Source organism: Salvelinus namaycush, chromosome 1 (genome assembly GCF_016432855.1).
Source record: "Salvelinus namaycush isolate Seneca chromosome 1, SaNama_1.0, whole genome shotgun sequence".
Taxonomy (NCBI): domain Eukaryota; kingdom Metazoa; phylum Chordata; class Actinopteri; order Salmoniformes; family Salmonidae; genus Salvelinus; species Salvelinus namaycush.
In genome coordinates, this window is record NC_052307.1 from 31,394,199 (window position 1) to 31,421,736 (window position 27,538).

Genomic DNA, 27,538 nt, shown 5'->3' on the forward strand with positions numbered 1-27,538 from the left:
ACGGTCAGATTAGAACCACCAAGGCGGTCAGTGTTAACCACTAACTTGAGGACTCAAAACCCCAAATTAGGGACTTGTGACTTGACCTCAGCTCTGGAACTTGACACTTGCCCATTATTACTTGGGACTTGACTCGAGACTCAAAGGTTAAGACTTGAGACTTGCTAAATTGTAACTTGGTCCCATCTCTGCCTTGATCTATGACATGAAATACTGATCCACACAAACACAGTAAAATGTTTTAGAGGCAGTGCCTTACATAATCATTTTGTTTTTACTGTATTGTGCAGGGCAAGGATATCTTTGTGGCAGATCTGTATGTGACACCTGGGTGCCTTCCATTGGAGCAGACCCTTTCACTACTTTGCCTGTAAGTAAAAGCATAAAATATGGCCGGCATTTAAATTATTTAAATACAATTTGACTCACATCTGCCAGTTGACGTCCAATACACTTCCAGAAGTACTAAATGGTAACCGACTAGATATCAAATGAGTAATGTGGTTTCAAATGAACGATGGACATTCTGTATTTAATTTCAGTCTGATTATCATGTGAACGAATCTGTCATCAAGCTATGTGTAAGTGGTTTGAATATCATTGCAGTATGTAGTTACAGTATATTTATTTTTTATTAAAATCATTTTATTATTTACATTATTTATTTTCATTATTAACATTATTTATTTTCATTGTATGTCATTATACCCAACTAACTGATGAGCTTTCTGAATTGTATAAAACATTATAATTGTACTGTAGGCCTTGAAGCCACTGCAGAGGGTCGTCTACTTTCTTGACTCTGTATGCTTGGAGAACAGATTGCTTGGATTCGGTGACATATCATATGTTGCTGTGTGCAGCTTTAGTTGAGTTATATTTGTGTTGCGCAGTTGGCTAGATAAAGATGATGTGCTTTGTTAGAACGAAAGGTCCTGTTCTGCAGACCGTTGGTATATAGTGTTAATTTCACACAATTCCAGTCATGTTCTAGAACCTTTCATTGCGTTTGTGTGTTAATGTTGTATTCTCCTTAAGTGACAATGCCCTCGAAGCCAGTGTTTGGAGGATATACTGGAATGGGTGTTGTTAGGCCCGAGACAAAGTCGAGGGCTGGCAAAACGTGCCAATATATCCTCCAAAACACCGGCTTCGAGGGCATTATCACTTTTATACAACGGGTTAGCAACATATTCAAATAATGATTGACAGTTTTTCAGTAAAAATGTTATTTTGATTAATTTATTCATACTATTTTATCCTTCCACAAGATATACTCCAGATACAAATCTAGGGTTGGTACCCAAGCTGGCTGGTTGTTCGTTCCATCTGTTCGGTTGCCAGTCGTTCAGTCTTTTTGTTTTGTATCTATAGACGCAACCCAGTTGTTCGTTCTAAATGTTCTATTGCCATACTGACTGGCAACGTTCTTATCACTTGCTTGCTAGCTAGCCAACTACAGCTAACTTAGTCACGTCAAACAGTGCAGACTGATTAACAACAAAGTAGCTGCATTTACATAAGCTGTTTTCTAGTGACATTTATTTGGATACACCCATAAAAATAAGCTAATGATGTGCGATTTCATCTGGCATAGAAAAATGTGCTCTCTCGTCAGGTCGCTGTTGTTCAGAGGAGCTAGCTAACAACACGGCTAACACAATCACTTCAAACTGAGATGGAAAGACTGCAAAATAGCTGCACTGTTTCATTTGATCTGTTTTCTATTGATATTTCTTTGTGTATATATATATATCCATAAAAATTATGCTGATTCATGATTTTGATTGGCTGAGAAAAGCTGCCTGTCTGTCTGATCCTGACTAGTTCATTACTATGCGACAAGTGGAGATTGAATTTGAATATTGAAACAATGTTGCAAATGTCAAAAAGACAGACAGCAAGGTTCATACAAATATCTGGTGTTGAAAACCAACTGTTAGTCTAAAAGAAAAAATGTGAGATAAATGTCAAGATGCTTTTATAGTGGAGATCAAGTTTATAAATTACCTGGCTGTGCTGATAAGATAGTGGATTGCACAGTCAGATGGAACAGAGTAAATAGGCATTTTAACATCATAGATTTAGCCGGTGGTAACTTGTGGAATAGACACAGCTGGAATGCGGTTTTAACCAGTCAGCATTCAGGATTAGACCCAGCCGTTGTATAATGCATCATAATAACTATGTCCCTTTCAGGGACATTGCACAGCGTATATCACTGGGTCAGTGGACTCATAGGTGGAGCAAACATTTTTTTTACCAGCCTTCACATTATTTCAAACATTGCTGCATATCAACTCCTGCTGTCCACAAAGTGTTGATGTTTCTTTGTGTGTGTATAATTTTTTCCTCTTTAAAATTTAGATGTAGCACAATTGTTTAGTATCATACATTTTGGTTTTTACAGTACGCACTGTACATGGCACTGGATGCCCCGTTTGACTTCTCCCAGGTTAGCTGAAATAACTGTCACCTTGAAATTAAAATGTCTACAGATCGCAATAATACTGAAAAATGTACCTTTTGTTGCGCTTGTCAATGGCAATCCACTTCCCCCCCCCCTCGTTTCCACCGACATGCCAGCATTGAGAAAGTGGTGGTGTGCCATGTTGCTCGAACTCCAACACCAAAGGTTAAGTCAACAAAATATCTGTACAAATTAGATTCCCCACAAAAAAGTCCTCTCAGAACTGTTGTGCGGAAGTAAGTTCTCATCAGTTCAACTGTATGGTAACTATGTACTGACAGCAAAGTGCACTGCCTATCTGATAACAGAAGTCTAAATGGCTGGTGCATGTCGAAACATTTAGGAAACACAGTGACTGGGATATACAGATGTCGGATTTTTATGCAATACAAGAAATTTAAAGAGTGACCAAAAGCACCGATTCCGCATGTGTTTCTCTGTTGCTCATTAAGAAAAACGAGATTTCAGTCTTTGGTGTGTGGTTCGATGTGGCAGTTATTCATGTTTGTCCCCATGAGAAACCATAGTAACAAAGACAGTATCACTGACTCAAAATAGTCAGAATGAATTGAAGATAACTCAAGAAATCTGTAATAAAAAAAAAAAGGTCCAATGCAGCCAATATAAAATAATTTCTGGGTAACAATTAAGTACCTTACTGTGATTATTTTAAGTAAAACATATATATATTTTTTTTTAACTGTCACAAATAAACAGAAATAGCTTCTTAGAAAAGGGCAATTTCTCAAGCAAGAATTTGCTATGACTGTCTGGGGCTGATCTGAGTGGGGAGGAAAAATCTGAAATGTGCTGCTATTGACAGAGAGGTTTGGAACTCTTATTGGTCTATTAACTAATTTACCACATGATGATGTCAACATGGAAGGGCAAAACTCCATCCCACCAAAACAGGCTGAAATTTCCAAACAGCTCGTACATTAAAATGACATCATCATTTTCACAATTTCACAGTATTATTTCAAACTCATAGTGAGGAAATATACAGTATATAAAATACAAAAATATATATGTTTTTGACTGCACTGGGCATTTCATTTTGCCATTTTTTGCCGAGGATGTTTTAGTCACACAATTTTACATCTAGCTATGGTGTTTGGTGCAGTATTTCTCAAGTAAAAAAAAAGAAAAGTGTGACATATTGTCTTATGTAAACAAAGTCCGATCCACTGTGCTGCTGGGCAGTCTGTCTCACCTTCTTCAAGTTCTGTGATAGGATTGGATAGAGCACAATTACCGCAGATGTGTATCCCGTGTTAGTGGGCAAATGAGCGTTGTCGAAATCAAAAACGAACCCTCAAGTAAGTCACGATGAACTCACAAAACTCAGTTGACTGGCTATGACCAAAATCATCCTATATTTTATTTAAGCAGGGTCCCTTTCACAAGGGAGACCTGCATATACAATTTCATAAGACAAAATCTAAATCAAATACAAACAATACAACAAAAAAATACAGCACTACACAAATATTCAAAAATAATTTCATTCCTCAATAAGAGATGGTCCCTAATCAATATTCTTTTGTGCCTGAGCAGCACCAGAACATCCAATTGTAATGTATTTTGTAGTTGGTTCCAGCAATGAGGTGCTTGAAAACTACACTGAACAAAAATATAAATGCAACATGTAAAGTGTTGGTCCCATGTTTCATTTTCCATACGCACAAAAAGCTCAGAAATGTGTTTACATCCCTTTTAGGGAGCATTTCTCCATCCACCTGACAGGTGTGGCATATCAAGAAACTGATTAAACAGCATGATCGTTACACAGGTGCACCGTGTGCTGGGGACAATAAAAAGGCCACTAAAATATGCAGTTTTGTCACAAAACACAATGCCACAGATGTCTGAAGTTTTGAGAGAGTGTGCAATTGGCATGCTGACTGCAGGAATGTCCACCAGAGCTGTTGCCAAAGAATTGAATGTTCATTTTTATCCGTTTAAGAGAATTTGGTAGTACATCCAACCGGCCTCACCTGCAGACCACGTGTAACCACGCCAACCCAGGACCTCCTCATCCGGCTTCTTCACCTGCGGGATCGTCTGAGACCAGCCACCTGGACAGCTGAAGAAAATGTATGCACAAACCGAATCAGGGAAACTCATCTGCGTGCTAGTCGTCCTCACCAGGGTCTTGACCTGACTGCAGTTCGGCGTCGTAACCTACTTCAAATGCTCACCTTCGATGGCCACTGGCATGCTGGAGAAGTGCGCTCTTCACGGAGAATCACGGTTTCAAAATGTACCAGGCAGATGGTAGACGTGGATGGCGTCATGTGGGCAAGTGGTTTGCTGACGTCAACGTTGTGAACAGAGTGCCCCATGCTGGTGGTGGGGTTATGGTATGGGCAGGCATAAGCTACGGACAATGAACACAATTGCATTTTATCGATGGCAATTTAAATGCACAGAGATACCATGATGAGATCCTGAGGACCATTGTCGTGCCATTCATCTGCCGCCATCACCTCATGTTTCAGCATGATAATGCACGGCCCCATGTAGCAAGGATCTGTACACAATTTCTGGAAGCTGAAAATGTCCCAGTTCTTCCATAGCCTGCACACTCACCAGACATGTCACCCATTGAGCATGTTTGGGATGCTCTGGATCGACGTGTACACCAGCGTGTTCCAGTTCCCGCCAATATCCAGCAACTTTGCACTGCCATTGAAGAGTGGGACAACATTCCACAGGCCACAATCAACAGCCTGATCAACTCTATGCAAAGGAGATGTGTCATGCTGCATGAGGCAAATAGTGGTCACACCAGATATAGACTGGTTTTCTGATCCAAACCCCTACCTTTTTTTAAGGTATCTGTGTCCAACAAATGCATATCTGTATTCCCAGTCATGTGAAATCCATAGATTTGGGCCTAATGAATTGCTTTAAAAATTGACCGATTTCCTTATATGAACTGTTATATTTTTACTCAGTGTAAGAGCGGATTTACCTAGTTCGGTGGAGACCCGAAGAACGTCAAGAGTTAACAAACCTTGTGAAGGGGTTTGGTATTTTTATATTTTAACAGTGAAGTTGGAAGCTTGTTTAGTATAGCTTTGTTAACAAAAATGGAATAATGAAGTGAGCTATGGAAATGTTATGAGGACCAGACAACTTTTTGATACAGGATGCAGTAGAGTATTAAAACTGTCACCTGTATTAAAGCAAAGGGTGCTATATAGTAGACTGCATTCAAAGGTTTAATGTGGCTGCTGCAATCTGGTAAATGGTGTCACCATTAGAGGTTGACCGATTATGATTTTTCAACGCCGATACCGATTATTGGAGGACCGAAAAAAGTCGATACAGATTAAATCGGCCGATTTTTTAAAATGTATTTGTAATAATGACAATTACAACAATACTGAATGAACACTTTTCTTTTACCTTAATATAATACATCAATAAATCAATTTAGCCTCAAATAAATAATGAAACATGTTCAATTTGGTTTAAATAATGAAAAAACAAAGTGTTGGAGAAGAAAGTTAAAGTGCAAATGTGCCATGTAAAAAAGCTAACGTTTAAGTTCCTTGCTCAGAACATGAGAACATATGAAAGCTGGTGGTTCCTTTTAACATGAGTCTTCAATATTCCCAGGTAAGAAGTTTTAGGTTGTAGTTATTATAGGAATTATAGGACTATTTCTCTCTATACCATTTGTATTTCATACACCTTTAACTATTGGATGTTCTTATAGGCACTTTAGTATTGCCAGTGTAACAGTAGAGCTTCCGTCCCTCTCCTCGCCCCTACCTGGGCTCGAACCAGGAACACGTCGACAACAGCCACCCTCGAAGCATCGTTACCCATCGCTCCACAAAAGCCGCGGCCTTTGCAGAGCAAGGTGAACAACTACTCCAAGTCTCAGAGCGAGTGACGTCACCGATTGAAACGCTATTAGCGCGCACCCCGCTAACTAGCTAGCCATTTCACATCGGTTACACGAGCCTAATCTCGGGAGTTGATAGGCTTGAAGTAATAAACAGCTCAATGCTTGAAGCATTGCGAAGAGCTGCTGGCAAACGCACGAAAGTGCTGTTTGAATGAATGCTTACGAGCCTGCTGCTGCCTACCATCGCTCAGTCAGACTGCTCTATCAAATATCAAATCATAGACTTAATTATAACATAATAACACACAGAATTACGAGCCTTTGGTCATTGATATGGTTGAATCCGGAAACTATCATTTCGAATACAAAACGTTTATTCTTTCAGTGAAATACGGAACCGTTCCGTATTTTATCTAACGAGTGGCATCCCTAAGTCTAAATATTGCTGTTACATTGTACAACCTTCAATGTTATGTCATAATTATGTACAATTCTGGCAAATGAATTACGGTCTTTGTTAGGAATAAATGGACTTCACACAGTTCGCAACGAGCCTGGCGGCCCAAACTGCTGCATATACCCTGACTGCTTGCACGGAACGCAAGAGAAGTGACACAATTTCCCTAATTACAAGAAATTCATGTTAGCAGGCAATATTAACTAAATATGCAGGTTTAAAAATATATACTTGTGTATTGATTTTAAAGAAAGGCATTGATGTTTATGGTTAGGTTTGGTGCAACGACAGTGGTAAATCATCACCCGTTTGGAACAGTAGGCTGTGATTCGATGAGAAATTAACAGGCACCACATCGATTATATGCAACGCAGGACACGCTAGATAAACTAGTAATATCAACCATGTGTAGTTAACCTCACTAGGGTATGTGGGACGGTAGCGTCCCACCTCGTCAACAGCCAGTGAAACTGCAGGGCGCCAAATTCAAAACAGAAATCCCATAATTTAAATTCCTCAAACATACAAGTATTTTACACCATTTTAAAGATACACTTGTTGTAAATCCAGCCACAGTGTCCGATTTCAAAAAGGCTTTACGACGAAAGCACACCAAACGATTATGTTAGGTTAGAGCCAAGTCACAGAAAAAGACAGCCATTTTTTCCAGCCAGAGAGGAGTAACAAAAAGCAGAAATAGAGATAAAATTAATCACTAACCTTTGATGATCTTCATCAGATGACACTCATAGGACTTCATGTTACACAATCCATGTATGTTTTGTTCGGTAAAGCTCATATTTATATCCAAAAATCTGAGTTTAGGCGGGATGCTACTGTCTCACTTGGCAAAAAGCCAGAGAAAATGTAGAGCGCCAAATTCAAATGAATTACTATAAAAATCAAACTTTCATTAAATCACACATGAAAGATACCAAATTAAAGCTACACTGGTTGTGAATCCAGCCAACATGTCAGAATTCAAATAGGCTTTTTGGCAAAAGCAAACGATGCTATTATCTGAGTATAGCACCATTGTAAACAAAGAGAGAGAAGCATATTTCAACCCTGCAGGCGCGACACAAAACGCAGAAATAAAAATATAATTCATTCTTACCTTTGACGAGCTTCTGTTGTTGGCACTCCAATATGTCCCATAAACATCACAAATGGTCCTTTTGTTCGATTAATTCCGTCGATATATATCCAAAATGTCAATTTATTTGGCACGTTTGATCCAGAAAAACACCGGTTCCAAATGTGAAACGTGACTACAAAATATCTCAAAGGTTACCTGTAAACTTTGCCAAAAAATGTCAAACTACTTTTGTAATACAACTTTAGGTATTTTTTAACGTAAATAATCGATAAAATTGAAGACGGGATGATCTGTGTTCAATACAGGATTAAAACCAACTGTAGCTAGCTTCTGGTCACGCGCTTCTAACAAACAGGACACTTCGAGTGACCCTCCTTCAAGATGGCCGTACTTCTTCATTACACAAAGGAATAACCTCAACCAATTTCTAAAGACTGTTGACATCCAGTGGAAGCGGTAGGAACTGCAAGAAGGTCCCTTAGAAATCTGGTTTCCCAATGAAATCTCATTGAAAAGAGAGTGACCTCAAAAATAAAAAATTCTGAATGGTTTGTCTGAAATATATAATATATTCTGAAGTATAGGTTAATTATTCTGCAATAAGTGAGCCAGAGAGTTGCAGTAAAAAAGGATCAAAAGAATTACACCCTGTGGATGTTTTTTTTCTCCACTGATTTTTAACCATGCACTACATCATAGATGTAAAATAGTTGAAATGAAAATAGACATTCTCTATCTGGGTGTGCATCATTCTCTACAGTCTGTTTCAAGGTGAATAAAGGACTCTACTGGAATTAGAGGAATTTCCAGAAACAATTATTTCAAATAGATGGCCAGCTGAGGCAAAATGGTTATTAAAAGCACCCCAAATTTCCATTTGGTCTATTATGGGACCAGAGGCTATTATAACCTGACTACTTTCCAGATGTTGATTCGCACGATTCTCAGATACACAGTTCAGGAAGTATGTTGACTTTTCTTTTGTAACCAGAGACAGATATCGATTTCTCAAATGTCTGCCAGTCAGAAGTAGTATCAGTCAATCTAGCCTCAGCCCAAGCTAAATTTCTTTCCTGTAATTTTTCATACAATTCATGCGTGAACAAAGGGATTGATCTATCCTTCATGCGTAGTTTTTTTATACCAAGTTTTCAAAATTTTATACGGAGCATGCTTATTTACAACAGTTTTAACCCTCAAAGGCCGATGTTCGCGCCTACAATCTAATTAGCATAATAATAAAAAATCCCATAAAAATCTGTCAGTTTAAACTAGAGAGATGTTTTTTTTGCATTGGATGCGTCTCAATCCACCGCATCCGCCTATGTCGCTGCGGTCTTCTCACAAAATCGTCTGTAGCGTTCAAATGGTTTGGCCAACAAATTAGGGCTGGGCGATATTGCCAAAATATATCACGGTATTTAAAAAAAATTTTTTTTATGGTATGACGATATTTTGTTTTTTAATAATAAAAGTTCTACATTTGCTTTATGAGTAGTGCGTGACCCTAGGGTGGCAACACATACATTCTACGTGATTTCCATTGTTCTTTCTCCATTCTGATTGAACAGTATAAAATAATACAACTTCAACCCAAAAAGTGTCATCAATTTCTGCATATGAGATCATTTCCACACTGCCACGTAGGGCTGCACGATATCTGGGCCTTATTTTGAACCAAATGTTGCAATTTGACTTGCGATTTAGAGCAAAACACTTGGGTTAACTGTTGGAATCATGGAAATAGAATGTCTATTCTAATTATATAGTTAGAATACAGTGTTGTTTGACATGACAAGGAATGAAAATGCCAGGGAGGAGTTATTGTGACAGGGTATGAACTAGTGTTGATAGGTTGTTTCAAAGGGGACCCTATAATCGTTGGCTACATTTAATGTTTTCTTTTAGCTACTTCATGTAGCTAACATTTTCTTGCTTTGCGTATTACTCTTTAAATGTATAAGATACTGTTGCAGAAACAACATGCTGATTTAGGTCTACACCCTCACTGGTATTATCAGGCTGTATAGCTAACTACACTTGCTCTTGCTCAGTACATTTATTAGCTAGCTAGCGATTAGCATTAGAGGCTAACAATCAGTGGCTAACAAGATTTAGGAACAACTTGCTAAGACAAACTAGCTCTTTGCAGATGTAAGAAATACAAGCTAATAGTGTAATTATAGAATGCTAGTAGATTTATATTAAAAAGCAAAGTGACAACTGCATCGTTGTCATCAACATTGTTGCATATGCTGCATTGACCATGAAGACTGAACGCAAGTGTCTCGTGGTCGAGGAACAACAAATGCGCTCATTGAGTGAGACAGGAGCCAGGGCTAGGTCTGTGTGGAAAGCGGCATGGAGAGAGGGTGGAGAGAGATGACTCAAGTAGCGAAGTAACCAATAAAAATGGACGTTACACACTGCCTATCACATTTAACAAACCAAACATTCAAGTACTGTTATAGAAGGTAAAGTAAAAACCCAAACCGGTCCGTGCATCAATACCGGTACATCGCAAAAAACGGTATTCCCGCCCAGCCCTACTACAAACGATGAAAAGATGAAACTCACAAACATGTATGTCAGTTGTTTTGTGCTGACCCCCCCCCCCTGCAAGACCAGGTCCTATACAGGAGATGGTCCATTCCCCACTGGAAAGTCAGCCCCAGGGCACAGCCCTGGGTTTAACTGGCCTTCCCAGCGGGGCAGAAGGGAGGCGAGTGGGGTGGAGGCGGGTCGGTGATATAATACATCATAGGAAGGTGAGAGCTGCTTATAGGCCTATACCAAGTGTCATTTAAGGAAATTAGGTAGGCCTATGGCAAAAGGGCAGGTTGTAGGGAGATGGTGGAGTGGCTAGAAATGTGGGGTATAGAGCAGAGGTAGGCCTATGGTAAGGAAGCATAGTGTGATCAAATCTGAGCTCTCCATGTCCAATGTGAACTGGGTACGGGGAGCTGTCCTTACAGCACACTTCTCGCCGCACTGTCCAATGGAGCAATAGTATAAGCTCCAATCATAAAGCATGCGCCACTGACATAGAAGAAAGTACAACGCTAGGCTTGGCTTAAACCTTTTGTTTGCCGTGCCTCTTAAGTATTTGTTAAATGCCTTTATTTATCATCTCGGGACACATCTGAGATTGGAGTCTGATCTATGAGACTTTTTATTAACTGTTATGATTTGCCGTTTCATTTATCCTAACTACGCACCAGCCACTACGACCAGAGCCATGTCGTGTGCACAAGAGGAGAGCTTCATTCGGCAGTCAGAAATATATTGACATAGAACCAAATGTCTTGAAGAGAAAGGTAGGCTTAAGTGCAGGTTGAAAGATAGAATTCCGGCAGGAGTAAACTAGAACGAGGAAGTAGCCAAGAATCAATAGAAAGAGAAACATCCAGGAGCCAGTTGAAAGAGGGAGCGGGAAGAACTGCCCAGGATGCGGGTCGCAGTCAGACTATATTGGTCTGAGACCCACTGCAGCCCAAGTGAACCGAGTGGCCCAGCTCTCACACTAGTAATAATATTCATTATTAATAATGGTAGGCTACAGGCTTAATAGCCAAATCCCCATGAAACAGCTTTGGGAGGCAAAGTTAAGCCATTATGTTATTAATTTTATTTGAGAATGTGATTTAAATAACACCTAAAACACAATTTGGTAAGCTACATTAATGAAGGGGATCAGAGGGGAGCATATTCTCTCTCACACTCACGCGAGAGAGCGTGCACGGTTCATATTGATCATAATGACATAGCCTAACTTGTGCAGCCTAACCTACAAACCAAAGGTTCTGCTGGAGTCTTTCATTGTGTAGAAATCCCCATAGATTATAGGCTACGAATAACTTATTGGTAGCCTGAGGACAAAACAAATCTTCCTCACTCATGTTGGCTCACGCAAGTGACGCACACACACATTCCTCCAGGCATTGTTTCCAGGACAACCATGGTAATAAATCTCACCCTAAAAATCAGATGCGATCCCTACATGGTGATTGATGGATGGATATCGATGAATAGTCCTACTTATGTAACAACTCATTTTAACACACACGTTATAAGATGAAGGGAAGGGGGAGAGGTAAAAGGACCCATGAGCACCAACATCTTAAGTTCATAAGAGCTCATTACATTTGGTGTCAAATGAAAGCTAAGAGTATATTTTACAGAAATTAAGGCATACATACATTTTTATATATATAAAAATGTAAGTATACATATATATTTATTTATTACACACACATTTTTCAATTATATATATTATATACACACACACACACACAATGTTTTATTATTTCCCATCCTAAAATTAGTAATAATCAAAGGCTTTGGTTTCTGGTCAAACAGATGGAAGAGAGGTCTCCAAAAATATCTACCAGAAGAATTCTTAAAAATGTATTTGAAATACAGTACCTGTCAAAAGTTTGGACACACCTACTCATTCAAGGGTTTTTCTTTATTTTTACTATTTTCTACTTTGTATAATAATAGTGAAGACATCAACACTGAAATAACACATATGGAATTATGTAGTAACCAAAAAAGTGTTAAACAAATCAAAATATATGTTATGTTTGAGATTCTTCAAAGTAGCCACCCTTCACCTTGATGACAGCTTTTCACACTCTTGACATTCTCTCAACCAGCTTCACCTGGAATGCTTTTCCAACAGTCTTGAAGGAGTTCCCACATATGCTGAGCACATGTTGGCTGCTTTTCCTTCACTCTGCGGTCCAACTCTTCTCAAACCTCATCCCATCCCAAACCAGCTTCATGAGGTAGTCACCTGGAATGCATTTCAATTAACAGGTGTGCCTTGTTAAAAGTTCATTTGTGGAATTTCTTTCCTTCTTAATGTGTTTGAGCCAATCAGTTGTGTTGTGACAAGGTAGGGGTGGTATACAGAAGATAGCCCTATTTGGTTAAAGACCAAGTCCATATTACAGCTCAAATAAGAAATGACAGTACATCATTACTTTAAAGACATGAAGGTCGGTCAATACAGAACATTTCAAGATATTTGAACGTTTATTCAAGTGCAGTCGCAAAACCCATCAAGCGCTATGATGAAACTGGCTCTCATGAGGACCGCCACAAAAAAGGAAGACCCAGAGTTACCTCTGCTGCAGAGGATAAGTTCATTACTCAGAAATTGCAGCCCAAATAAATGCATCACAAGTAACAGATATCTCAACATCAACTGTTCAGAGGAGACTGCGTGAATCAGGCCTTCATGGTCGAATTGTTGCAAAGAAACCACTCATAAAGGACACCAATAAGAAGACTTGCTTGGGCCAAGAAACACAAGCAATGGACATTAGACCGGTGGAGTCCAAATTTGAGATTTTTGGTTCCAACCGCTGTGTCTTTGTGAGATGCTGAGTAGGTGAACGGATGATCTCCGCATGTGTAGTTCCCACCGTGAAGCCTGGAGGAGGAGGTGTGATGGTGCTTTGCTGGTGACACTGTCTGTGATTTATTTAGAATTCAAGGCACACTTAACCAGCATGGCTATCACAGCATTCTACAGCGATATGCCATCACATCTGGTTTGCGCTTAGTGGGACTATAATTTATTTTTCAACATGACAATGAACCAACACACCTACAGGCTGGCTGTGTAAGGGCTATTTGACCAAGAAGGAGAGTGATGGAGTGCTGCATCAGATGACCTGGCCTCCACAATCACTTGACTTCAACCCAATTGAGATGGTTTGTGATGAGTTGGACCACAGAGTGAAGGAAAAGCACCCAACAAGTGCTCAGCATATGTGGGAACTTCTTCAAGACTGTTGGAAAAACATTCCAGGTGAAGCTGGTTGAGAGAATGCCAAGAGTGTGCAAAGCTGTAATCAAGGCAAAGGGTGACTACTTTGAAGAATCTCAAATATAAAATATATTTTTATTTGCTTAACACTTTTTTAGTTACTACATGATTCCATATGTGTTTTCATAGTTGTGATGTCATCACTATTATTCTACTATATAGAAAATAAAGAAAAACCCTTGAATGAATAGGTGTGTCCAAACTTTTGACTGGTACTGTAAATCAAAACACAATAATGTTGAAGTTAAGACCCTTGGAAACTAATATTAACATTTATATTTAATTTTACTGATAACAATTGTGTTTATGATTTATTAAGCAATTAAAAGGTGTAAATCGGAAACCGCAGTTGGGTCACCTGCTACTGTCCTCCCTTCCACTGGCATACTGTTATTGACAGAATTGTGAAAACAGTCTTCTCTCTCACACACTCAACGTAGAGTAGTGTATAGGTCAGTACAGTAAAGTACACTAGGGTAGAGTAAAGTACAATGTACTGTGCTCTACTGCGATGTCTAAGCACCCTATTATTTATGCAGACACCATTGAATCTCAATTCAGAGTAGATATTGAACAGAGTTTTTGGAAAACTTGGTCACATAAAAAGGGCAATTTTACTGTCATTCTGTTACAAAACTTTACATCTGCACTGTTCTTCAAGTATATGGGTTGTTTTGTGGACATTTTTGAAAGTAGTCCTTACGCATAGAGTTGTATGGTTTGTTTAACTTTGCCAAAAATCGGAGTCTCAGCGTCATTCTGTTACCAAAGAATTGCCTATATGCTATTCAATATAAAGCAATGCCTCATACTATTCCACGGCGCATCTCTTATCATTAAATGATGAGGCCCTCTGATTAGGAGCATGCATTGCTATAGACATGATCCTCCTGCTCCCTCCGCGTTTGCTATTGGTCCATCCTCGGATGTTGTATCTCTCCCTCTCTCTGTCACACTGTAGCTAGCTATGGCGTCATATTCCCCATCACGAGAATGATGCAAATATGGCTAGTGAGCACCAAACAGCTGGCTCCCCAGGTAAACACTCACCTGTCCTGGGGAAGGAACACCGGCAGGACCCGTTTCCCTTCAGGGTTATGGTAAAGTCCCCGTGGCGGTGCTGGTGAGGTTAGGGTTGGTTAGGGGTGATACAGCCAAAGGTAGGTTAAACCCGAACAACAACCTTCAAATGAAGCCGAAAGGAGCGTGCGATGTGTGTTGGTCCAGTTCTTAGTAGGTAGAAAATAACTATTCTTGTAGTCTCCTGCGCCAGTGTATGGGGCTGTCAGATAGCAATGTCTGTTGATACAGAAAGAGCGTGTATTATGTAGTCTTCAGATAGGCACGGGGTTGACTGAACACATAACAGCGCATGCTCAGATAGGCCCTGACGTCAGGCCCTTCCTCTTTGTGTTTACTGCCACGTTCAAGACAACCGGGAACTCAAAAATCTCTGACTTGCGACTTTAGTGCGTTCAAGACAACTGGGAATAAAATGAGGTCAAATCATGACGTCAGTGATCTTCAGGTCGGAAAGTCGGGGCTCTATAAATATACCCGTGTTTCCGACTATGAATTCCGAGTTGGCTGACCGTTCAAAACGATTTATCCCAGTCGGAGCTCGTTTTTTTCTGAGTACACAGTTGTCTTGAAGAAAACTGAAGTCGGAAGTCGGAGATTTCCGAGTTCCCAGGATTTAAACGCGGCAAAAGTCAATGTGTTCTGGGCACACCGGTTCCAGAAGTCTGCCCTTCCTCTTTCTCTCAATGTTTCTCCTCCAATCCCCCCCTCTTTCTCAGTGCCTCGTTTCGACAAGTTTGTCCCTGTTTTTATGAACACAAAATGTCGTCTTCCACTTTCTCCCTGGTTCTGTGGATATTTGCACCGTTCCATACTCACATCTAGTGGTATTCTAGGCGTATCGCAGCAACACAGTTCTTCAGGACCCATGCTCCACAAACACAGACACGCTGCCCAAATATATAACCCAAATAATTACATATCCAAAACAAGACCAAGAGGGGGGAGAAACACAATAATGGTTTAATGTAGGGCTTCTAAAAAACGGTCTCCAGATTGCATTGTAGACTGAAGTACTGCAATATTGTGAAATCATCTTACTCTTGAAATGTGAACTGTGCCAATATTAACCAGTTTCCTAATAATTCAATTTCTCTATACTCAAATCAAATGTATTTATATAGCCCTTACATCAGCTGATATCTCAAAGTGCTGTACAGAAACCCAGCCTAAAACCCCAAACAGCAAGCAATGCAGGTGTAGAAGCACGGTGGCTAGGAAAAACTCCCTACTGCATGTATGCATGTCTGTCTGTCTGTCTGTCTGCATAGCAGCAGGAATTTGTTTTGAGTAGGGGGTGCTGAGTGCAGGGGGTTGGGGGAAAAATCCCCTTTATAATAAAGTATTTGCAGGCCAACAATAAAATACAATTCCTAAGGTGATGAGTAACCTAAGCATAGGACATGATTCGGTAACAGTAGTCACTTTAGCCTAAAGTAAATTGAAATACATTTGTCAAAAGTATATAATTACTCCCGTCTATACAGAAATGAATAAAATAATTCAAAATACTTCACCAGAGAGCATGACTTAGCCCCAGGGGATAATTAGCTTCTTTTAAAGCTGTGGATTGTTTCAAATCACATATATATGCCTAATTGGGAATCCCGCAATTTGGGCAGCGGGCTTGGCAATATAGGCCTAGCTGATTATTGAGATGCGGCTGTCAGTAAAAAGCAACGGATCTAAAATATGTGTGAAGATGATGTGCCTTTAGTATAATTTGAAATGTTGAGACAAGAAGAAGGGGAGGGATGTGTGGCGAAGATATTGGCACATCTCTCTCCAGAATGCACTCAGCTGTCTCCCACCAATTCTTGCGCATTCACTGTTTTATTGTGTTAATTATTTGCCCTTTGATTGGTTATTTTTATAAATTCCCCATTACATACCGTATATCACCAGTAGTAAATGTACTGTTATTGGTTACATGAATTTCTAGTAGCTCTTTCCTGCAGTCTCAAGGACCAAATCTCCCTCTAGTGGCCTCATGGGTGGAATGTTATTCATATCTTTCATAATTTTCTAATTAATAAACATTTCAAAAAACCCGCAGAAAATCTGGTGTTTCTGTGTCAAACGGTTTTGTTATATTTCAGTCTTCTGTGATGTATATAAAGTGTAATATTGGAATGCAAACTCTAAATTGAATACATTTCAACTCTATATCTGACATGGTTCATATTTGTTAAGACTACCAAGAATCTCTCTGTGTGACCCTGATTTAACCCACTGCAGTAAAAGGTTAATACTTTACCTGAAGTCAGTTGCCTATTTGGCCTGTAGTATGTTACTGCGTAGACCTTTCCTGCAGTCAAATGACCTAGTGGCCTCACGGGTGGAATGTTATTCATAACATTTTATAATTAATAAACGTTACTTTAAAAAACGCTGAAAATCCTGTGTTTCTATGTTTAACGGTTTTGTTATATTTCAGTCTTAAATTATGTATATAAAGTATAATATTGGGATGCAAATTCAAAACTAAATACATTTCAACTCTATATCTGACATGGTTCATAACCATGTGTGTGAGGTGTATTTTGTTTAAAAGTACTTTTGTTTCAAAGTTCAAACACTGTGTGACCCTGATTTAGCCCTCTGCATTAAAAGGTTCACCTGAGGTTGATTGATTTTTAAGTGTGAGGTCTTATCTAGAATCCTACCACATTTTTTTCCATCAGACATGATATTCAGCCTGGCAACCCTCCGATTGCAGGCCCACATCGTTAACCTAGGTCATCCTCCTAGCTTTCACCCTTCTGTTTCTCAATGTGAAAGTCCAACTTTCTCATAGTGGTGTTCTTCATCGGCATCAAGTGGTGATATTCTCATGTTACGCAACAATATCACATCTTATCACATTCCATTTGGTTTCATCTCGTCATCACATTACTCTGCTCATCTTCAATTCCCTTCCACCACAATAAGCAATAACCATGTTATTTTATCACCGACGTTTTTCCAACACAGATAAATAACAACAATAAAACTCACAGCAACTAAATCAATGATCTATTTGAAAGCCAAAGCAGATACCTAACAGATCAGGCAGTCAACTCAAAGACCAACAGAGGAATTTATACAGCAGTCTGGCAAATCAATCTCCATCCAGAAACAAAGTCATATTTGGGCATGTATTTATCAACAAGCATCTCAGATTAGAAGTGCTGATCTAGGATCAGTTTTGCCTTTTAGACAATAATGAATAAGATTTGATGTACAGCAGGGACCTGATCTTAGATCTACTCTTTATGTTGTTTATTATTGGCCCTGTAGTGTAAGATCTGCTACAGTATATCATCCACTCAATTAACTAACTAAAGTGCTTCATTTTTCATTGACCAAAGTGGCCGTGTCCCCCTGACCTGCTATGGCCTGGCTATTGACTAATCCCCAATCAGCCTTTACCCTACCAGCACCTGCCACTGACACATACAACAGGGAGTGAGATCAGACATGACAGACACACACAAACTCTCTCTAAGTGCTTGCTCTGGTGGTTATTTATGCATGTGAGATAAAGTACCCCACATGACAATGACTACAGGTATGTAAGGTAAAGGCTTAAGTGGGCCTGTAGTATTCTAGAACTTGAATCTTAATGTGTGTGTGTGTGTGTGTGTGTGTGTGTGTGTGTGTGTGTGTGTGTGTGTGTGTGTGTGTGTGTGTGTGTGTGCGTGCGTGCGTGCGTGCGTGCGTGCGTGCGTGCGTGCGTGCGTGCGTGCGTGCGTGGTGTAAGGGAGCTGAGACCTGAGGATTTGTGACAGTAGAATCAGGAGTCACATGTTTGTGAAGGTGTTTGGTAGGAGGAGTAGCACTAGAGATGCTAAAGCCTGGATTTACATCATGCTCCACTTGGCAACACACACACACACGTTCTAGCGCTCATGCACACACGCACACTTTGTAACGCTCACATACACACCCACCCACCCACCCACCCACTCATGATGACATCCCACGGATAGTGAAGTGATCAACACATACAGCCTAGGAATCCTGGGAATTCTCAATCAGGCAGTTTAGAATTCAAATGAATTATGAGTTAAGAATTCCCTCATGTTTGCACTGGTCATTCTAGTCTTTCTGCTTCAAAACAGGCCCTCCTTCAAACAGTAAATAGTTATAACACACCATTGTTTTCTCATGGAGAGAGTAGCTCACATGGAGTGTGTGTGTGTGTGTGTGTGTATATGTCTATGTGTGTGTGTGTGTGTATGTGTATGACATTTAGGCCAGGCACCAGGGCTTGGCCATGCTATCTGTGCATGCTTTAGTTCCATGGTTTGGTCTACAGTCTGTTTCATTCATTCATGCCACACCGCACAAACAAACACACGCACGCACACGTGTGAACAGAACTAATCTGCTCCAGGCCAGGTCACATGAGCTATGTTGTTATGGCATAGACAGAGAAAACCTCTGTTACAACACTCTACTTCTGAGACAATGTGATTTCCTAGAACAGGTCCACAGGGTACAATATATAGGGCCTGGTGCCTAGGGGCTTTGGTGGTTAGGGCTTAGGTGTAGGGGTATGAAAGTATGTGGTGGGTCGGGGTGTGGGTATGGGTTTTGTCTGCAGTCTGAGCAGTCAACGTGTTACAGGTATAAAGGATTATAGTATTACCATTATTTACCATGGTATTACTACATCAGGATTATGGCATATTTTTGCCGTCCCAGAATTGCTTTTGGTTTCAATGAGAAGAACGGGCATGTAATAATACTTTCTGCCACAGGAACACTGTTCCTTCATTCACTACTGCATATATCTGTACAACAACAACAACAACACCACATACCTTATCAGGGCTTAGGATAGGAAATGACAGTGATGTTATCACTAGCGGCCAGTGCTCAGACCTCACATGATCACATCATAGATGTCCCAAATGGACCCTATTCCCGAGGGTGCCATTTTGGGCCATTTTGGGACATTAACAAAACAAAACCTCTGATGAACGATTGAGAAGAGGGATCAAGCCATAGCTGTATACTCTGTATTCATCTGAGGATGGCTTCAGTTTATAACACATATACATCTTAGTATATCTGTCTTGTTGTTACACACATTATAAGGAGGCACTGACATACTGTACATCTCATGCTTATCCATTGGTGACAGAACAGAACCAGTGACCCTCCCTGTGTCACCTAGAACTATGGCCAGACGCAACCAGTAGGGTTAGAGCCCACCGCCCGTAGGGGTAACTCAAAACTCCAGAACTGACTTGAAATGAAACAAAATACCTGTACGATCAAATGATCCAAAAAGACTTATACTAAACATGTAAGGCTACAATTCCATCAATTAGTATTCTGTAAGTGTTAAGACAACTTCCCCACACATTTTGTTTCTCCTTAACCTTAACCCTAACCCCACCTACTACTTACTACCAATAGAGCAGTACAGATGAGAGCACAACGCCTAACTGTATCTATGTTATTATTATATATTACTGTCTATACATATCTACATTCACACTGAGTTTTCTGAAGTGGTCTACTGTGACTATCTACATTTACAATGCATTCTCTTCTGGTGCATATTGCAGAATATGAATGATTCTTAGTGCAAGCGCATGCTTCAGATCTTTTCTTTTTAGTGTCTCTGTGGTGTTTGGTGCTGGTGTCCTTGCCCAGGATCAATCCAGCTTGCTGTACGCTACATCAACTCTCTTAAACACTCTTCAAAGAAGTGTGTCAGTGCATCCCCATATAGCATGTGTAAGTGCGGCGGCTACTGTACTTATGGGTTATAGCTACAGGATCCTGGTCTGGAGGTCAGCAACATCCTGATGAGTTTCCACAATTGCCACTCTCACATTCTCTCTCCATCTTTCGATTAGTCATTTGTCTTTTTGGTCCAATGAGAACGCAGAGTTCTAGAAGCTCCTCGGATCATCAGTGTTGAGCAGTTTGGTCCTTCTTTCTCCTTTCTTTGGGAAGCTGACAAGCTGTAAAGTAGAAGAAGTCCCAGTAGCTCTCTTCTCTCCTCTTTTCTTTCTCTAGTGCGCTCTTTAGTCCACAAGCAGTGGCAGGTTGAGGCTAGTGCAGCCGTAAATGAACGCTGCTTGTACATATCTGTGGATTAGCCATCCTAGATTAGGATGCACTAAATTGAGTGTGTGTGTGTGAGTGTGTGTGTGTGTGTGTGTGTGTGTGTGTGTGTGTGTGTGTGTGTGTGTGTGTGTGTGTGTGTGTGTGTGTGTGTGTGTGTGTGTGTGTGTGTGTGTGTGTGTGTGTTGTGGGATTGGACAGGGGTTGTGTATAGACAGGAGGACGGGATCAGACGATGGGAGAATGACGTAGAATGTTCTGCTGGGCTCTAGAGCACGTTCTCAAAGAGCTGCATGGAGTTCATGATGTTCTCGTCCTGGAAGACAAACAGACAGGACAGACTGTTGAATGAAAGTCATGAGTCTGGTTCTTTGTTCACTTGGATTATTGGTCCACAAATTCAAACATTCAGCAAATCTTCCATTGACATCCAGGTAACACTTTACTTGAAAGGGGTTTACATAAGACATTCACAACACCTTTATGAACCCAGTCATAACACCTTCAAGATCTTTCTTGTCCCCACAATGAAATCTCTGTCCGCCTGTCTGTCTGTCCGTTCGTACGTCAGTCACACGTGATATCTCAGACAGCACTGGCTCGATTTTGACAAAACTTGGGTGAATGATGCATCTTGCCATCTGACATTTACAAAATTATACTGATTGCCCAAGGCGGGAGCTACACTAATTAACTGACATTTGTGAGTCACACCAGCGAGGAAGATGCGAAGTGAGAGGGATAACTGGATCCAAAAAACGCAGGTGGCGTTTTTGTATTTATTTTCTTTTGGCTCACCAAGTGAGTCGTTTTTGTATGGAGGTCAATGAGAGAGTGTTGAATTTGGTTAACAAACAATGTAACGGCTTATTTGCTACATGTGGCTTTTTTGATCAAGTGCTTTCGTAGTGCTTAGCTTGTTATGAGTGTACTGATATAGGGGCGGCAGGTAGCCTAGTGGTTAGAGCCAGTAACCGAAAGGTTGCTGGATCGAATCCCTGAGCTGACAAGGTAAAAATCTGTCGTTCTGCCCATGAACAATGCAGTTAACCCACTGTTCCCCGGTAGGCCGTCATTGTAAATAGGAATTTATTCTTAACTGACTTGCCCAGTTAAATAAAGGTTAAATATAAGTAGCACACCTGACATCCCGGCAACTTTGAGAAACCCCCACTTTATATTGGAGTGGTGCCTGTTGTTCACACATGTATCTGCCCTCTCATTGGATAGAATGTTCCCACCTGATCTTGCCTCCTCCCGACTGCCTTCCATTTTTTAAGACATTTCTTGTTTAACACATTGTTAAAGAGGCAACTTGAGTATCTGGTCAATATAATGGATAATCTGTGGTCAAACACAATAACTGAAATGTGTTACTCACACATGATATCTCAATTGGCCCAATGGGGGGGAGCTGCATCATTTGCGGGGGACAACATGTTTACTGTAACTTGTTAATCCATAGTACAACAGAAATATGTATGTTCACAGCCACAGTAGCCAACCCCCTAAGTATTATCCTAAGAGCAGGATTGGTGCTCCAGGCCAAGAGTATCAGGCCTGTTTACTTCAAATCCGCCATTCAATACAATACAACTTAATTTGTCCATGTTACAGCGAACAACAGAAATGTGTCTTCTGCACTCATTACTCATAACTCCACAGATAGCACACATCTCTCACACACAGTTGAGAGGAGCTCAGGTCATGGCAGTTGCTTCTTCCAGGATTCTTATGGGAGGCTGCTTGTTCCAGGATTTTTTAAATATATACACTACCGTTCAAAAATTTGGGGTCACTTAGAAATGTCCTTGTTTTTGAAAGAAAATCACGTTTTTTGTCCATTAAAATAACATCAAATTGATCGGAAATACCTTGTAGACATTGTTAATGTTGTAAATGACTATTGCAGCTGGAAATGGCAGATTTTTTATGGAATATCTACATAGGTGCACAGAGGCCCATTATCAGCAACCATCACTCCTGTGTTCCAATGGCACGTTGTGTTAGCTAATCCAAGTTTATAATTTTAAAAGGCTAATTTATCATTAGAAAACCCTTTTCAATTATGTTAGCACAGCTGAAAACTGTTGTCCTGATTAAAGAAGCAATAAAACTGGCCTTCTTTAGACTAGTTGCGGGTAAATAGTACCCGCAAAACACCAGTCTCAACGTCAACAGGGAAGAGGCGACTCCGGGATGCTGGCCTTCTAGGCAGAGTTCCTCTGTCCAGTGTTCTTTTTCCCATCTTAATCTTTTCTTTTTATTGGCCAGTCTGAGATAAGGCTTTTTCTTTGCACCTTTGCCTATAAGGCCAGCATCCCGGAGTCACCTCTTCCCTGTTGACGTTGAGACTGGTGTTTTGCCACCTGTTACTGCATTGACAGCCAACGGCCACCTATTTCTTTACCACTACAACACTGGTTCTGATGGTATTTGATGAAGACATTGACACTGTACTAGCTAAAACATGTCAGCTAGATTACAACATAGATGCAGTTCCCTTAGCACATGCTGCAAATATTGTGCATCACCAAATGTTCCTCTCTGGGTTCCCAGAAGCATTTCATTGTAGTATGTGCATGTGACCATTAAACTTTGACTATATGATTTGTTGCTTTCATCACAAACTAAACAATTATTATTCTTAACCACCCCACTACTAGAAAAGCTCATAATTCAGTAAGGTAATAATGATAATTCCAAGGTGGCATCCTGCTATGTTGAAAGATCATGAGAGAGGACACAGAACACTCAATGCACAAAGTCACTAACCACTTACATTGTGCTGGTCCCAGCCTGTTATGTGAATAGTGTATCAGAGGATTGGGTACTGCGGCAGTATAAATACACATTTCCACTGTACTTCTTCTGACTAATGTTGAATAAATCTGTTAACGGTTTGTAATGAATGATACTGCAACACTCAACGGTGTTATGACTGGTTTCATAAAGGTGTTATGAATGCCTTACGCATACCCCCTTCAAGTGATTTTGTTAACGTTGTCTATGTCTTTTATTAATTATGTCAAAGTGTGAGGTAGCGCACAGGTCTGCTGTTGTGTTGATGCATGCTTTGTAACTGTGGTACTGTAACTGTAACTGTGGTACCTTCTGACAGGTCTCAATGAACTCCTCAATGGTCACCACTCCATCTCTGTTTCTGTCCATTTTCTGAAGAAAGAAGAAAGGAATGGAGGGAGGGAGAGAGGGAGGGGCAGAATGGATGAAGTAAGGAGAGAGGACGAGAGCATGTTCAGTGAGTAAGAAGCATTTTGTTGATGCGTGTGTGCATGTTGTGTGTGTGCATGTTGTGTGAGTGTGTTTGTGCGCACAGCGCTGTTAGCACCTGGAAGAACTTATCCACATGTTCAGAGGGTGCCTCATCCCGTACACTTGGGTAGGTGTACCTGCCCATCATATCATAGATGGACTTCATAATAGCCAGCATCTCCTGAGAGAGAGGGAGAGAGAGCGAGACAGAGAAAGAAAGAAAGAGACAGAGAGAGAGAGGAGTCATAGTTTACCGTGATGTATCTAAAGCTACAGATGTAGGATCTTAATTTGAGCCAGTTTGCTACAGCAGGTAAATAATCCTGCATCAACAGGAAATGTGAATGTTTATGTGGATAATAATGAATGGACATTTTTTTAGGGGTTGATACACTATTCATTATGGCAAATCAAGTCTGAAATTTTAAGTGGAAATTACAGACTTTAGAAGCCTTTTTAAACCTTGAATACACTACACGTTTGCATTTCCTGCTGCGCAGGAAAATTCTCAGTCACTAAAGAGTACTCAAATTAAGATCCTACATCTGTAGCCAATCATTTAGATATGTGGTGTTTCTATTGTGGCCAATCACAGTGTACCTCTTTAGTGATGTATCCATCCTTGTTGATGTCATACAGGTTGAAGGCCCAGTTGAGTTTCTCTGTGACTGACCCTCTCAGAAGAACAGACAGGCCAATCACAAAGTCCTCAAAACGAATGGAGCCATTTCTGTCCATATCAAACGCATTAAACAGGAAATGTGCATAGGTGGTGGCGTCTGTAGGATAGAGGGAGAGAGTGGGGTGGGGGGAGAAGAGAGGAACATAAGAAAGGAAAGATAGGGGAGGTATTGTACAGGAAAAGGGTTGAAGAAGGGAGAGAGAGGTTAGGGGAAAAGGGATGAGGAGAGGAGAGAGGTTGAGGGGAGGAGAGAATGTTGGGGGTAGGCAGATATTCAAATAATCAGTAACCATAAGCTTTTACTGTTATTCTCCCTGTAGTTCAGGTGTGCTTTTATCATATTTCAGGCACAAAGAGACAGAGAGTAGCTTCAATGGAGATAGTTCTATCCGCTCACCTCCTTGGGGAAAGAACTGAGAATAGATGGTCTTGAACGTCTCTTCGTCAACCAAACCACTTGGACACTCCTACGAGAGGGAGAGAGAGAGAGAGAGAGAGAGAGAGAGAGAGAGAGAGAGAGAGAGAGAGAGAGAGAGAGAGAGAGAAAGAGAGAGAGAGAGAGAGAGATAAAGAGAGTTACAGTGCAATTAGCCATATGCCTATTAATGGTGAAGTAATTTCACTACACCAATAAGGTCAAATCTACTCTAATTTATTCTACATTCTTATGTAGAACTCCAAACTGCCCACAAATAAAGATCCAAGCTCAACCTGCTAAAATAAAGGCCAAAAAAATTCCTCCCAAATACAGTCCTACAGCATCCCCACCCCATCCTCTCTGCTCCCCTACGTACATTCTTGAAGCCCCTGTATAGTGACTGGAGCTCCTTCTTGGTGAACTTTGTCTGAACCTGCAGCTGGTCCAAGCCTTCTGGCTGGTGACGAACTATAGACAGCTCCAAATCACTGTCACTACTGTCTGTAGGAGGAAAGAGTGAGGAAGAGGGAGAGAGAGAGGGAGAGAGAGAGAGAGAGAGAAAAGAGAAGGGGATAGAGAGAAGGAGAGGGGAACGAGAGGGAGAGAGGAAGGACAGTGGGCGAGAGGGATGGGGAGACCATGGCAGGCAGGGAAAGAGAGGAAGAGGGAAAACAAATTTAAGGGGTGGAAAGAGGGGCCAGATCAAGAAAGAGTTAGAAAGAAATTGAAGAAGAGTGAGATTAAAACAAAAAGAGGACTCAAAAAGAGAGGGAAGTACTTTCTTTTAAAGTGTGATCTTTGCAGAGAAACTACGTTTTCTGTTAGTATTCACTTATTACATTTGAGTGAACAGGTGCCAAATTCGTAATATTCAATAACAAGGCATTGAAAGAACTTAATTCTGAAATATCCAATGAAAGCCATGACTATGACTGATTTTATTTCATGCATATTAGTCCTACTCGTTCTAACAAAGTAAGAGAAAGCACTAACACTGTGAGAAAGAAAAGCAAGACATAGCTCAAAAAAAAGGGGAGTTACTAGAAACCAAGAGATTTCTATTGCTTCCATACTCACCATCTTTAAACACACACAACAGAGAGAGAGAGAGAGAAAGAGAGAGAAAGAGAGAGAGAGAGAGAGAGAGAGAGTGTGTGAGAGAGACAGTAAGAGAGATAGAGAAATGTAAAGACAGTTAACGGAGTAAAGAGAGGTATAGAGAGACAGTGAGAAAAGAGAAGAAAAAAACAGAGAAAATGGTCAAGTCAAGTCAATAATTGTGGAACGCAGATACTGACTAGGGAGAACAGGAAAGGAACAGACAATCTTTATAAATGCAGTTAGTCCCACTCTCTCTGACACTTTCTCTCTGTCTCCATCTCCCTCCATCCAACCTCTCTCTCCCTCTCATCATCCAACCTCTCTCCCCCTCTCTTTCTCCCTCCATCCCCATCTCTCTTACCGGTCTCTGTGATGTCGATGAGTCCCAGTAAGTGCATCAATGTGAGGAACATTAGTACAAGGCTGACTCCCACCTGACACTCAACTCCCCTTCTTCCGCCGTCTTTCCGTCTTTTTGTTTCCCCCCCGTGTGAAAATTCTGTCTCTCTGTCCTCTCTCCCTCAGTTATCTCTCCCTCCGTACCCACTTTCCCTCTGCCAGTCTCTCAAACTAAAGACAGATATTGCTTTGGATCCTTGGGATGCTTTAAAGTTCCAGAGAGTTCTACAGTTCTAGAGAGAACAGTTCCAACTGTGATTCAGAGAGATTTAAGTTGAAGCCATGAAAAGCGATTGGACCAGATTCAAGCTCAATGATATCCAAAAGGACCTAAAACAGCCTTTCAAATACAACTGAAACTACAGGGAAGAAATACAATCCTTCTTTCCATGAGAATTCTTAAGCTGTTTTCCCAAAAGATTATTCAAATTGTTTACTTATTGTCCCGTCATTTTACTCCCAAGTCCTGGGACATCCAGTTGAGAGGTTACTCATTTCATCTCTCTGATTCAAACTCTGATGAGCCAACAGACATGCGTCACTTAACAGTGTAAATTTACTCTCTTCCATCCCTACTTATTTCCTTGGCTTCCCCTCCTCCTCTCATTCTCTTCATCCCATTAACCTGTGGACTCCTGTCAAAACTACCCACAGATACAGACAGAACCTACCACATTTATTTTTTTAATAATTGTGAAAAATCCCACACATTTAGGGACAGTTCCACCGACAAAGGAAATCCCACGCACCCTCTGCTTACAAGACAAATCTGTAACAAGAAGTTTGCATCCA

General features: G+C 40.6%; 2 protein-coding genes across 3 annotated transcripts in view; both read right to left on the minus strand.

Moving 5' to 3' along the window:
* Positions 1–15,046, minus strand: part of LOC120034295 (solute carrier family 23 member 2-like) — a 58,842-nt gene extending 43,796 nt beyond the window's left edge. The window contains exon 1 of the mRNA XM_038980914.1: positions 14,778–15,046. The gene's annotated coding sequence lies outside the window, so the exon portion shown is untranslated. The remainder of the gene's footprint in view (positions 1–14,777) is intronic.
* Positions 15,047–21,141: 6,095 nt separating this feature from the next.
* Positions 21,142–27,538, minus strand: part of kcnip3a (Kv channel interacting protein 3a, calsenilin) — a 13,077-nt gene continuing 6,680 nt past the window's right edge. The window contains exons 2-8 of one of the 2 annotated variants that reach the window (XM_039002743.1): positions 26,607–26,619; positions 25,623–25,740; positions 25,226–25,295; positions 24,747–24,925; positions 24,223–24,327; positions 23,985–24,047; positions 21,142–21,189 (exon numbers count right to left, since the gene is read on the minus strand). In XM_039002743.1, coding sequence (XP_038858671.1) covers positions 21,142–21,189; positions 23,985–24,047; positions 24,223–24,327; positions 24,747–24,925; positions 25,226–25,295; positions 25,623–25,740; positions 26,607–26,619 — 596 coding nt within the window. Of the gene's footprint in view, positions 21,190–23,984; positions 24,048–24,222; positions 24,328–24,746; positions 24,926–25,225; positions 25,296–25,622; positions 25,748–26,606; positions 26,620–27,538 lie in introns of both variants that reach the window. The other variant, XM_039002734.1, reaches the window with a different exon arrangement.